The sequence below is a fragment of the Notolabrus celidotus genome, chromosome 17, assembly GCF_009762535.1.
Source record: "Notolabrus celidotus isolate fNotCel1 chromosome 17, fNotCel1.pri, whole genome shotgun sequence".
NCBI lineage: Eukaryota > Metazoa > Chordata > Actinopteri > Labriformes > Labridae > Notolabrus > Notolabrus celidotus.
This window is the reverse complement of record NC_048288.1, coordinates 21,531,937-21,545,390: the sequence shown is the minus strand read 5'-3', so window position 1 is coordinate 21,545,390 and position 13,454 is coordinate 21,531,937. Positions and strand designations below refer to the sequence as shown.

Below are 13,454 nucleotides of genomic sequence, written 5' to 3'. Positions count from 1 at the left end.
CTCTTCCAAAAAAGCACATCAGTCTGAAGACAGCTATATAAGGTCTCAAAAGGCTTCACTTGTCATATTCTTCAACTTCTCTTCTTCTGCAAGAATGGGAACAGTAAAGTTTCTTGAAAAATACTGCATTTCTATTTTTCCTGACTCATGTGCCAGTGCAATTCCTGAGTATGTGTTTTGTTGTCCCGAGTCTCCGAAAGCAGCCATGGCTGTCACCCTGAGAAGAGAGCACAACATGTACAGCATGCATCAGCCGGAGAGATCTTCAAACTCCTTTAGAAAAGTCATCTGGTGTCTGTGTGGTGTTACCTATCGGAGTGAATCCTCTCTGTGAGCACAGGCTCTCTGTCGTTTTTCATCAGGTCCCATATGTGGAGGTTGGAGGATGTGTCGAGAGCACAGAAGACTGTTGGTCTGGTTTGGGTCCACTGCAGTGAGACCACAGGTTCACCTGCTGTAACATTTGTCCACTCGGCCACCGGCTGCTCGTGACTCACTGCGTGTAATCTTATTCTGCCGTCACCACAACCCACCTAGAGGAAACGTTTTAGAGTACATTGTTATTTTTGTTATATCCGTCTTGCACTCCAAGCTAATTATAGCTAGTGTTTTGTTTTGCTATAAAAGTAGAAGCAACCGTGAAAGAGGTAGACACAGAGATGATTTTAAATGCTTTTATCTCCTCACTGTACAGAACTCAGCTGTCGGGGTTTTAACCAGAACCAAAAAATTGACCACATCTCTCCAGTTTTAGCTTCCTTGCACTGTGCTCCCTGTATGTTTAAGAATTGATTTTAAGATTTTACTGATCACTTTTAAAGATCTACATGGTCTTGCTCCAAGCTTTAAAGCAGACCTTTTAATACTCTACGAGCCGATACGGGCACTGAGATCTTCAGGCAGAGGTTTACTGTGCATTCCTAACACAAACATGAAAACTAAAGGGAACTATTTTTGGCTAACTCTCTGATGGGCTGATTTGTGATATACATAATTATTATTACTTTATTTATTGACTTATTTTTCTTTAAGTTTACTGTGAGTTTATTTTCTTTTATTATTGTTGTTATTATTTTCATTATTATCCTAATTACTATTTATAAAATTATTTATATTGTTTTTATTATTATTATTAGTATTACTATTTTTTATTTGTGTGTAAATCATTACAATCATAATATTATTATTATTTTGTATGTTTGTATTTACTTATTTTTAATTGTGTACTATCTATTTATTTATTCAGACTATGGACGAGGTGTTTTCAAAAATCTTGTTGGTGTCTTTTATTGTCTCTGAGTCTGATGGCTGCATTGTTGTTTTGTGATGTTGGCTGAGTCTAATAAAAACATAAAAAAAAACAAAAAAACTAAAGGGGACAGGGCGTTCACAGTGAGGGGTTCGACACTCTGGAACCATCTGAGATCAGGTCTTCTGAGTCAGTGAGCTCTTTTAAATCCCTTCTGAAAACATACTTTTATCACAGAGCCTTCCTGGATTTTATCTGAATTTTATTTGACTAAGTTTATTTTAACCATCTTAAGAAATATATTTTAAAAATATTGTATTTTAATTAATATGTTTTATTTCTTTATCTTGACTTGTGTGTTTTTATGATCTGCCTGTTTATTTTGCTGCCCATGTGAAACACTTTGTAACTTGGTTTTTGAAAAGTGCTCTACAAATAAAATTATTATTAGTAATATCTTTGTTGTGCTGAAATACTCTAATTTTTGGGGAGAGCACAAACATCAAGAGTCATTTTATATTGGGCTAAAACAACACACTCACCAGGAACATATGTGACAGGAATGGATTAAAGTTGATTGAGGTGACATCAACAGGTCGGACTCCAGCCTCCTGAAATCTGTAAAACTTTGGTGGAGCCTTCAGACCATGACTTGTTCCATGATTGACAAGACCCTGGACAGAATTTATATTCATCATAAAATAAAATCAACTCAAGGCTTTTTTATGAAAGTAGTTTCAGGGTATCTACAATTTCAGATAAAAGAAGATAAAGATGAAGAAGCATGCTCACCATGTTGGTGCCAATAAAGAAATGACTGGAATCTGTAGGAAGGAATTTTAAGTGAAGTGTTTGTAAGGGTCCTGTTTTCATGGCATCTCGAGGTGACACCCTGAGAAACAACAAGAGCCAAGAGAGGGAGAAAATACCACAAAGAAAAGGGTCAAAGGTTACAACATCTCTAGCCAAAAGCAAACATGCGTCACTGGAACATGACACTGCATCTCATTCACACTGTACATGAACAACAGTCAATATGTTCCCCATCAAGCTTTGAGGTGACAAAAACAACAGCCCTTAAGATCACAACAAACAAGATCGTTTGACGGCGACAGAGCAGCTGCGTTCCTCTGGGGACAGACATTTGAGGGGTATTTTGAGCCCAGTTGCTGGCAGTGACGGATGATCATCACAAGCTGTTTATCAATCTCACCTCTCAGCAGCAAGGAGGGAGGAGCTGTGAAGCAGCTTTACTTTGCCCCCCGGCCTGAGCCCTGCAGGGGAGAACCAGAGGGTGAAGCTGGTACCACGTGTGTGAGAAAGAGGAGTGCAAAAAAGATGTGAAAATAAAGTGGTGAGCGCTTAAACACGTGGCGGCCTTACCGAGATCTGTTGGTGAGCCGGCCTCGCTGGCTTTCGGGAGTTCGACCACCACCTAAAGGACACAGAGAGGAAGTGGTGCTAATCCGTCGTGGCATTGCTGTTTGTGTCTATAGCTGGAGGATACTATTTTGGAGCGATGTCAACAAGCAGTGATATTTCCATACGAATGAAATGTACCTACTGGTTTTGTCACTGTAAATAATTGGGTGTTTTAGCTTAAAGAATCAATGATGCTACATGTTTCAACTACTGCTAAAATAAATTTGTAGAGGTCAACAAGGAGTGTAATGTCACTGGCTTTTTGTGGGCTACTAGTTACAACTTATGTCTACTTTTTTGTCTCTATTTGTTTACATTTGGGGAAATCTGAACCAATAAAATGGCCAAATCAGCTTCTAGCAGTTCCACTTTGTAGTGTTCATCCATTTATTGACAGTAATAAATGGATTGAAATGGATTTTGTTTTTACACTGTATTTATCTTACTTTATTTTAATTTTTAGTTATATTTTTTGCCTTTTTTCCTTTATTTGATAGGAAAGCTGAAGACAGACAGGAAGACAGTTTCTACCCCCAGGCAGTCACTCTGATGAACACTAAACCATAACAGTGTCACACCTGTTGGATCAATACTCTCTGTAAATAAACATGTAAATATACAATGTAACAATTCTCCTAGCAGAATTCACATATTTCTATTTATTTTATCATTTAACTACTATTTCTTAATGTAAAAACTACCTCTGCTACTCACCACTGCACTATTATCATATTACTTTAGTCTGTACATATTAGTCATGCCTATTTGTTGTTCTTTTGTATTTACAGCTGATGTTGTTGTTATTATATTTTTATTTTTATTTGTATGTCTTATTCTTATGCCTTTGTACAAAGAGAGCACAGTTTACTAAGTCAAATTCCTTGTGTGTCAAGCATACCTGGCCAATAAAGCTGATTCTGATTCTGAATGTGGGGAGTAGGGAGCGGGGGAAGACATGCAGGGGATGATCGACCGGCCGGGAGTCGAACCGGCGACCCCTGCGACGAGGACTGTAGCCTCTGTATGTGGGGCCGCGAGGCCACCAGCGCCCCTTTATTATTTCATGATTAGATTATTTTATTTTATCCTATTTTATTTTCTGACAGCGTTTTATTTTCTGTGTGTTTTAACTTATTTGACCTCACTGTACAGCACATTGCTACCTTGATTGTTTTTTTAAATGTGTTATATAAATAAAGTGGATTGGATTGGATTTCTTTCATACCAAAGAAAACCTTCAAGTGTGGAAATTCTAAGGCAAGATCTGAAGTTGTAAAGTGCATTTTCAGCGATACAAACGCAGATTTACAGACTTTTTGTCAGCAGATTTGTCTATGTGTTAAGATTGATCTGAGTTACAGCTCTCAGAAAGAGTGTTTTAGAGTTTAGAGTTTAAGATGCAATCTGCAACAATATGGCATTGAGATTTTTGCAATTGTATGAGCTCTTATTACTGCAACTGCTGAACTTGCTGGTGAGCAAGCCATTAGGCCAAAACAACAGTAAGTAACCTTCCTGTTGTTTTTAGAACACTGCTCTAACATTAACATGTCACTTTCACCTCACACCTTTCCCTACGCAATCCCTTTCAACATTTTGTGACCCCACAACAGAGATGCGCCTCAGCGTTTGAAAACATCTCGTGCAGAGAGAAAATATGTAAGATATTCTTTGTCGCTCAACCTACCCAGAAATTTAAAACCCCGCTTTCATCCAGAGAAGCCAGCTGGAAGGACAATCCTGACGACTCTGGATTAAAAACAGGATCAAAATTAAACATTAAAACAACTTTAAATAATAGACTACATATTTATAAAAAAGATACTTCAGAACTTAAATCAATGTGTTGACCATTCCTATACCATTCCATACCTTCCTCAGATGCTAAAAGAGGGACTTCTGTCCTCAGCCCCCCACCCACGGCAGAGGGGACAACCTCTACAGATGTCACGCATGAGAAATGGCCTGCACTGGCCATAACTGCATCTGTGTTGACAAGATGACAAAAGAGAGGATATCAGTATACACTGAATCAACACCACCGTTACGTAAGAAAAAAGCCTTTGAACCGGAGAGACAGAAAGGGCAGAAGCTTTCCTTAATCCACATCTACAGTAAATGAGGACGTTTCAGCTTTTACTGCCTGCTGACAGTCATTTCACTGGAAGTGACATACACAAGAACAAAGATGTCCAAGTGAAAGATCAAGAGGCTTTATCTACTCAAAATAAAAGCTTTATAAAAACATGCTTGGGGTTGGGTAGCTGAAACTTGACTGAAAATCTTCGGTTATTTTTAAAGATCAAAAACCTCATGTTAAAATCCTTTGTGGACCACAAATAAATGTATCATTTTAACTGATCATTTCCTTTTTTCCTTGACTGTTTTGCTGTGTTTCTAGTCCTGTTTGCTGATAAACTGAAGACCTCACCTCAACTTATTACTACAGTTTATCCAATGGGGGCCACTCAGTTTCACCAGTTTGTTTAGGTAATCATCACAGTGCAGGGTCAGGTGCGTGGTCCTGATTGCCCCTGATTAGAAACAGGTGTGGGAAGCTTGTATATCCTCTTGGGCTCCAGTTCCCTGTGCTGACCCATTAGCTCACCTTCTGAGACAGTGAGAGGTTGTTCCTTATGTTTTCAGTGTAGTGTGTCAGCATACGCACCACATTCTTCTTCAGTGTGTTTGTCCTTCTATATTCAGTTCCTTTAAATAATAGTTGTTTACACTGGGGCTGTTTTTGAAACGGCCTGCCACATACTACCTACGAATGTAGTATGAAGTAGGTACTGCATACTGCATACTGCATACTGTGACTGAATTTAGTTTATAGTATGAATGTTCTGTTGGATCTGTTTTGCAGTATGCTGGGTCAGGCGTCGTTGGATTTTTGGTTTTCGGAAAGCGGATGTAAACAATGGTCAAGCTGATAGCTGCTTCTTTAGCATCACTTATAATTCAAAATGTTAAGAAGTGGTTTATATGTTATTTAATATTTTTACAGAACCTAAAAAAAAATTCCCCCATTCAAAATAGAAGAAAAAAGAAGAAGCGCAACGTTAGAATGTGCATTGTGGGAAACAGTACGCAAAGTAGGCCGATGCATACTGAGAAATTTTCCTGAATCAGTACAACATCTGGGTAGTTTTGGCATACTGCAGATTTTGCTTTTGTTTCCTTAATACTTACTTCACACTGAATTTTGGCCAAATCAGTACGTACTGCTAGTATAGTAGGCGGTTTCGAAAACAGCCTGAGTCTCTTTCTAACCCCAGCCTTGTTTTCTGCCGTTTTGTCTTTTCCCTCTCCTCTTCTTATTGCTTGGTTATTCCTTCGGGGATAACTCTGAGAACCCCTTGATGTGTAATTATGCCCCACTTTCCTTGCAATATCCCACTATATACTGCTGTTAAGTACTTAAAAAAATGAGGTAAAGATCATTATATTCATGCATTCAGCTCCAAATTCTGGAAATTAGCACTACTGATTATTATTTGCATTGTACCATTTTTGGCCTTTAAAGCAGTGTAACAGGGGTTCAATTGCATTCCATAGACATAAAAAACCTTGGAGATGTTATCCTCTTCTTTGAGATATAGTGGCACAAAGAAGAACATAATAAAAAGCTGACTTTGAGCACTTTCCCTTTGTGTTCTTCTTCAAATCAGCCCACTTCATATAAAGCTGACTGATTCTGAGAAGAGCAAATACTGTAAAATGAACTAAACATGATGAAAGAAGTTATTGCTTTGGAGTAATGTTGTTTAAAAGCTGAACATGCACATATTTCTGTCTGCAGTAATTGATCCCTCAGCCACGTTCATGTATTGAAGACAAATTCGATATTATAGGTGGTCTTTAACACATACCAGTTGAGAACGTTGGTTGTCGTAAGATCCATTCATTCTCTCCTATCTTCATGCTGTGATGGTTATTAGCTTGTTCCCTCAGATCCCAGAGCACAACAGAGCCCACTGATGTGCCTGCAAACACCAGTATGGCTTTTCCAGGGCTGAAGCAGCAGCACTGCAACTGCAGCAAAGAAAGTCACAGGAGCTTCTGTCAAGGTTTTGTGGATGGTTGAAATCCTTTGCAAAACACTTGCAGACTTGAAGTGAGAAAATGATCTTTTGTGTTATTTAATTTAAAATCTTGTCTTTTTGTTCACATTTGTATGATGAAATATGGAAATGTATGCAACAAAGCAAGCACAGCAGTGTTTGCTGACTATTGTTAGTGTGTTCATTTTGATGTTCAGTACAAAAAAATCACCTCCGACTCGTAAACAAGAATTCTTTGGGGTCTGGACGGCTCCCTGATGTTCCATATGCAGATGATGGTGCAGCTGTCGAGATGCACAGCGCTGGGTTTGGATGTTGGGTCATGGACTGACATCATTGTGTGTCTCTGGACCTGAGAGAAGTGCACCAGGCGGATATGGCGACCTGCAATTGAAAATCAAAATGGTACAATCCACGAGAAAGCTACCCAAGCAGAGTAATCATGTCCTTGTTTGGTCTAAACAATATATTCCAAACACTTGCCATTTCCCTCATGGCATAAAAAATTAATAACTTTAAAAGATCTGAGATTTCTTTGGTTGTGTACCATGAAGAAAAGGCAACTTTGTGTTGAGCTGTAAACTTCCATCGCTGAAAGACAAGGCGTCTGTTTGGGACTTCAGCTTCCTCAGAGATTTCTTCTCAGCTTGATCTTCTTCCAAGAGGACAACCATGACCTTGATTCAGTCCCAAAAGAAAACATGGATCAGAGATCGAAACAAGAATTGAGAACTGAAGCACTGATCCACAACCAAATCTTTGTAGGAGTCAAAGTTGAACCTGTGAGGCTGAGTGCAGAAACGCAGTGAAACGCTGTGAATCAAAGTTAATTTCACTCATGGTTCTGTCTCGTGCTTCCTGGGAGAGGTTTGGATCTGCCAAAACAAAAACACAGTTATTCAGGAGAACATTTAAACACCTTTCTCAAGTGGATAAATCTTTGCTTTTTCATACCTCCGCAGGCTCCACTGTGCTCAGAAGGATGCTGCGTCCACTTCTCACACACCTCTATCTCTTCTGTCTGGACGTCTCTGTCAGCATTATCTTCGTTGCACTGAGCGTAGGCCTGACAAGGATGAAGGATCACAGAGATAAAGCACAGGTCTTTTCGTCTTTAAAACTTTGGCTTTGGATATCTTCACATTGTAAGAGAGATAACAGAAACAAACACTGACCTGCTTGGTGTTTGTGGTTCCAAAGCTTCTAATGTACATGTCATATTCATTAACAGGTGGCAAATCCAAAAGAGAGAATGTCATGGAGAAATCCAGGTCAATTAAGCGGAGAAGCTCTGTGCTGCGCTTCCTGTATTCAGAGGAAAGAAAAATAAAAAAATATGACTAAAGAATACTCACACTATGTGGCTAATTATACAGTCATATAACATTTAGCATACTTCTGTTTCGTGGCAACTTTATTGCTGACTTCACGTTGTTTTGCAGCCACAAAATCGATAAACTTCCCACGGTGGGAGGTTCTACTTTGACTCCTCTCAGATCCTGTTAAAAAAAGCAGCCAAGATGTATACAATTTCATATTGTGTGATAATGTGTTGTATTGCATCATATCATATTTTTTCCAATTTAGCCTATTGAATCGTATCCTGAAGTATCAAATTGTGTCATATCGTATAGTATTGTATCTTGTCGTATTATATCCTTTAGTATTAAATAGCATCCGATAATCTCATATTGAACTGTTTTGTAGCCTAACATATTTTTTCATATCCTACTGTATGGGTATGTGATATGATTAAGTATGGTTTCATATTCAGAATCAGAATCAGCTTTATTGGCCAGGTATGCTTGAACACACAAGGAATTTTAACACATTGTGTCATATTGTGTTATATTGTATCATATCATGTTGTATAACAAACAAAGACACAAAAAACATCAAGTGCTTTGTTCTAAAGACCGAACACCTGTACCTCTAGTCCACTTCGGCTCATCTTCCTCATCTCTGCTTGTGCTGCTTCTGGACTGAGCCGTTCCCACTCTCTCATTCTCTTCATCCATCGCTCTTTTAATCGCTTCAATTTCTTTTCTCCTTTGTGATGTAAGTTCATCTCTCTCTTCCCCCACCTCTGGATTCTGTGGTTCCTTCTCTTCCTCGTCTTCATTTGCACTCTCATCCATCTCCTCAAAATCCTCCTCGTAGTCCTTTAAACAGAGAAACCCATCATGTTCATAAATACAGCATGATTCATCACAAATTCATAAACATGGCCATGAACACAAACTCATATCTTATGTGAATGAAAAATGGATTAAATGGATGCATTCGTGAAATCAATGTATACTTACCACTTTCTTTGAATGCATATTGATTAGAGCATGCAAAAGTAATAAAAAAATTGTGGATTAGTATGAAAAATGATCAACATGATGACACAACTTACAAAAATGTTCGTTTTTATTATAGTTAAATGGCTGATTTATTACCTCAAAGTCATCTTCATATTCCTGCTCAGCCTGTTCTTCAGCATTGACAACCTGCAGAGGTGACAGATTCACTAAGTACAAAACATTTAAACATTAAAAAAATTAGCAGGAACTCTTTAGTGAAGCTGAAGGAAGTGTTGAAAAAACTGTAGCATGCAGCGCAGAAAGCTGACGACTCACACATGGACCAAAAAGATCAAAAGGGCTAATTTCAACTTGTTATTCATATTGAACCTACAGGGTGAGGTGGAAATAATTTTCATTCATGCAAGACAAGACATTCAGACAAGAAAATGTAGCTATTTTTTCATGTTCAGCGAGTGATTAGTGAAAATGAAATGACACCCCGCCAAAATAAAGTCCCCATATTTGCACAGAAAGCCAGCAATCATCTTACAGGCTCCTTTGAGTCTTCTTCATGTTTTACTGATACGGATGCTACTTCCTGGATAACATAAGGGGGGGGGAAAGCCACACAATCCATTAGAAACTATAAACACAATATAAAATAATCAACAGTCACATAATGCTGTATAACTTCAGATCTACAAACCTCAGTTTTAGTCTCATGCCTGTCACTTTTTTCAGTTTTCTTGGCGCCGCTGGTTTTGTCTCTGTGATGATCTTTTTCCGGTTCTCTCTCCGTCCTCTCTCTGTGCTTTCTCTCTTTGTCTCTATCCCGTTCCGCTCGCTCTCTGTCACTACGGTGATGCCTGACCTCTGCATCTGACCCCTTCAAGCCTCGATGCTCCCTGGATTCACCGTCATGCTTGCGCTTTTCCTCCTGAAGATGAGCCAACACAACGCAACACTGTGACCAAAAGATTTTGACGTGAGTGTGTTACAGAAGCATCTGCAGTAGGATGCTTACTTGATGTCCCTTCTCTTTATGTCTCCTCTCTCTCTCTTCCTTATGTCTTCTTTGCTCCTCTCTGTGTTCTGAATTTAGAAAGACATAAACATAAAAATAAAAGTCCTTCAATGTGACAAGCTAAATGCACACTCTGCTGTGTTCTTACCTCTTTCCTCCTTCAGTTCCGGGTGTTTTCTGTCTCCGTGTCTCTCTCGTCTTTCTTTGTCAGTCCTCTTATCTTCATATTCATCATTGTGTTTCTGTCTCTCCCTCTGCCGCTCTCTTTTCTCTCCTTCATGCTTTTCTATTTGATCTCTCTCCCTCTCTCTACCATCCTCATGTTTCCTTCTCTCCCTATCACTCCTGTGCTCCCTGGTCCCTTCTTCTCTCCTTCTTTCCTTATCCCTCTCTTCCCTCCTCTTCTCCCTGTCATCCCTGTTATGTCTCTCTTTGTCCCTTTCCCTCTCTGTCTCCTTATCTCTATGTCTCTCCTTGTCCCTTTCCCTGTCATGCTTTTCCTCTCTGTCTCGTCTTCTGTCTCTGTTCTCTCTGTAATCATCATCGTTCCTCTTCCCATCCACTACCTTGTCTCTTTCCCTTCTTTTCTCCTTTTCCTTTTCATCTCTTCTATCCCTATCCTTGTCTCCTCTCCTATCCCGAGAACCCTCCTTACGTCGATCTGCATATCTGTCATTTTCCACCTCATCTCTTCCTTCCCTTGTACTCTCCCTTTCCCTGTGTTTGTCTCTCTCTCGTCTGGACTCCTTCTCCTGGTCTCTGCGACGTCTCTCTGTTGATTCCCCACCACGGTGTTTTCTCTCATTGTCATCTCGTCTGAAATAGTCATCTCCTTGGCCTTCCCCCTGTGAAGGCAAGACATGTACAAAAAAACCTAAAACTTCTGGCAATGTGTGATTAATTCACTGATCATATCAATGCACCCACTCATCTATGTATGTAACCACAACATTGGGATTGTCTGTTGTGTGTTTATTGTCTGTTAGTATGTTGTTGTTGTATCTTGTCTGTTGCCATTTTATTCATGGAAAATTGGGCCCCCTATTAAAAGCTTTAAATAGCTTCCTTGGGGTCACCCCTTTCCACACATCCAATCATTGTAAAAATGTTGCATGTTATATATAGATCAGGGGCGTTAAACATGTGGCCCATGGGCCAAAACCGGCCCGCCAGAGGTTCCAATCCGGCCCGTGGAACGATTTTGAAAATGGGGAAAAAATTACAGTGAAGACATTAACTGCAATTTTTCAATAAAAGTGCCTAATATTTCAAATTTGTTCTCTGGGGTCGTAAAATCATAGTGCTGAGGGAGCGCACCAGAACGGCGCTCAAGGACTTTTTTTTATCTCAGAGTGAGAAATTAGATTACTTGCTGTTTGCACAATCCGGTTGAAATTCATGAAGACTTTTTAGAGCACTTCATGATCCAATTAGCGATAAAGTTTACGTATATGTACATTTGTCACATTTGCACGTTGGATCCACAATCTTTGAAAGGAGCCAAATATCGTGCGCGTGGATACCATACATGTGCATGCGTAACAGGTGCGCTCCGTCACTATTAACACTAGCACTACAACCCTGCATACAACACTGTGCAGCAAGCACACAGTTCATGCTGGAGCTGGGGGGTCCAAAATAGTAAAGTTTACCTTCTTCATTATTATAATCTATCTGTTCTTTTGCTGTAAACATTACACCCTGTGTCAGGTGAATGTGTGCTGTGTGCTTAGTGTGTTCACAGCAGGTTTCAGGGCTTAAAGAGTAAAATATTTAGCGCCACTATGAGACTCATTGTGGCAAAAAATACAACAGCTGTTTTTGTAGAAAGACAGTTCATTAAATGTGAACATTTCCAGAATGCACTTGTACTTTTTTGCACTAAAACAAAGGGAAACATTTAGAGTTGTCATTATTTATAGGTTATTATGTTATGATACTACTGGTCCAGCCCACTTCAGATCAACTGAACTGAAATGAGTTTGATGCCCCTGATATAGATGTACATTTGTGATGATGTGTGTGAATAAACTAAACATGTTTATTGGTTTTATGCCCATATCACCACCTTCTGTAGTGTCTTCCAACACTCTCAAAAACTTACCCTGATGTGTCTTTTCAGGTCAGCTGGTCTCCATGTGTCTTCCTTGGTTAATTTCTAAATAAAGGAGATGCACCGTGTTCACTAAATGGCACAAAACACACTCTATCACACTAAACCAGAGCAAATAAGCCTCCTAATATTCCTAATATAACTAACGGTTGATACATACCACACCAAACACGATAGTTTCTACCAAACACAAATCCCTACCTTTAGACTGCATGGAAAACTGTACGTTACCTTGTCGCCGTTCATGTTCTCTTCCGTGTTTTTATATTTCTGGAGTCCTTCAATCGCCGAAAATTAGCTCATATTTTTGTAATGACGCCGCCATGATGGTTTATCAATGGTGCGCAGGCGCAGTTGCGCGAAACTAAGGAGATCGCGTCACTTCAGCTTGACAACAGACTTTTAAATCGACAGCAGAGCAACCCTTGAATCAACAGCCAGTTGCCGAGGCAACCGTCAACGAATTTTGCGATATTATGTGTAATATTGTAACTAAAGTGTCAAATATGGATCAGTAAATAATATAATGTTTTTACACTAGTACTGTATCTGCTTTTGAGTGTTTTGGCGTAATATGGGTGTATATTCCTAGCTCCTTCAGCAGCAGACTGACACTCCCACCCTGCAGAGCTACCACAGGTCCTTCATCCCATCTGCAATCAGACTATTGAACACCAGCACCGCAATGTCCTGTTAATTACCCCCTAATTATCTGTTATCATCTTCTTTTCAATACATGGCAGTTACTGTGACTTGGCAATATGTCTCTGTCTTCCCGGGTCACTGTTTATGATTCACGCCGACAAACTATTCAGTCATCGCACTGAATCGCACTGATTTCTCATACTGACTGTGTATGATTTTTAATAACCTGGTGCAATTTTATCTGTGCAATAACTTACATCATTATTTATTCATCAGATAGAAGTGAACATAGTGTGTATATATCTGCAATATTTTCCATACTTTATTTTATTCTATTTTTTATTTTAGTCTATTCTATTCTTTTTTATTTTCAATCAATCAATCAATCAATCAATCAATCAATCAATCAATCAATCAGACTTTATCTGTAAAGCGCTTTTCATACTATGACATTGTAACACAAAGTGCTGTACTTAAAAACAACCTAAAATAAAATAAATTAAGAAAACCACCCCAGCCCCGACCCCAAACCCACCCCATAATCCTAAGGTTAAGATAAGATAAGATAAGATAAGATAAGATGAGATACTCGTCCCACAATGGGGAAATTCAAGTGTCAAAGTAGCAAAGTAGATAGTGCAAAAAA

General features: G+C 39.1%; 1 protein-coding gene across 5 annotated transcripts; it reads right to left on the bottom strand.

Annotated features, from left to right (window-relative positions):
* Positions 1-38: 38 nt before the first annotated feature.
* Positions 39-12,535, bottom strand: dync2i1 (dynein 2 intermediate chain 1). Of its 5 annotated transcripts, none has more exons than XM_034706894.1 (24): positions 12,395-12,535; positions 12,155-12,208; positions 10,199-10,895; positions 10,051-10,118; positions 9,733-9,963; positions 9,577-9,624; positions 9,180-9,230; positions 9,042-9,047; positions 8,666-8,897; positions 8,132-8,234; positions 7,911-8,040; positions 7,690-7,801; positions 7,516-7,610; positions 7,283-7,412; positions 6,947-7,119; positions 6,544-6,706; positions 4,544-4,657; positions 4,359-4,420; positions 2,633-2,684; positions 2,463-2,523; positions 2,042-2,141; positions 1,792-1,923; positions 310-533; positions 39-217 (listed from the first exon to the last, which is right to left on the bottom strand). In XM_034706894.1, exons 1-24 carry the CDS (start codon positions 12,407-12,409, stop codon positions 46-48), a joined length of 3,225 nt encoding a protein of 1,074 aa, XP_034562785.1. In that variant the 5' UTR covers positions 12,410-12,535; the 3' UTR covers positions 39-45. The 5 variants fall into 5 exon arrangements, with proteins under 5 accessions (XP_034562785.1, XP_034562783.1, XP_034562784.1 ...); XM_034706892.1 differs by lacking the exon at positions 12,395-12,535 and adding an exon at positions 12,324-12,383; XM_034706893.1 differs by lacking the exons at positions 9,042-9,047; positions 12,395-12,535 and adding an exon at positions 12,324-12,383.
* Between the last annotated feature and the right edge of the window lie 919 nt (positions 12,536-13,454).

What these genes read in the sequence shown, in the direction of transcription:
- dync2i1 (XM_034706892.1), bottom strand. Translation starts at nt 12,377, where the DNA reads ATGCAGTCTAAAGGTAGGGATTTGTGTTTGGTAGAAACTATCGTGTTT. An exon ending in GAACCACAAACACCAAGCAG is followed by an intron (nt 7,802 to 7,910) that starts GTCAGTGTTTGT and finishes CATCCTTGTCAG; the next exon opens with GCCTACGCTCAGTGCAACGA. An exon ending in CGGCTCACCAACAGATCTCG is followed by an intron (nt 2,524 to 2,632) that starts GTAAGGCCGCCA and finishes TCTCCCCTGCAG; the next exon opens with GGCTCAGGCCGGGGGGCAAA.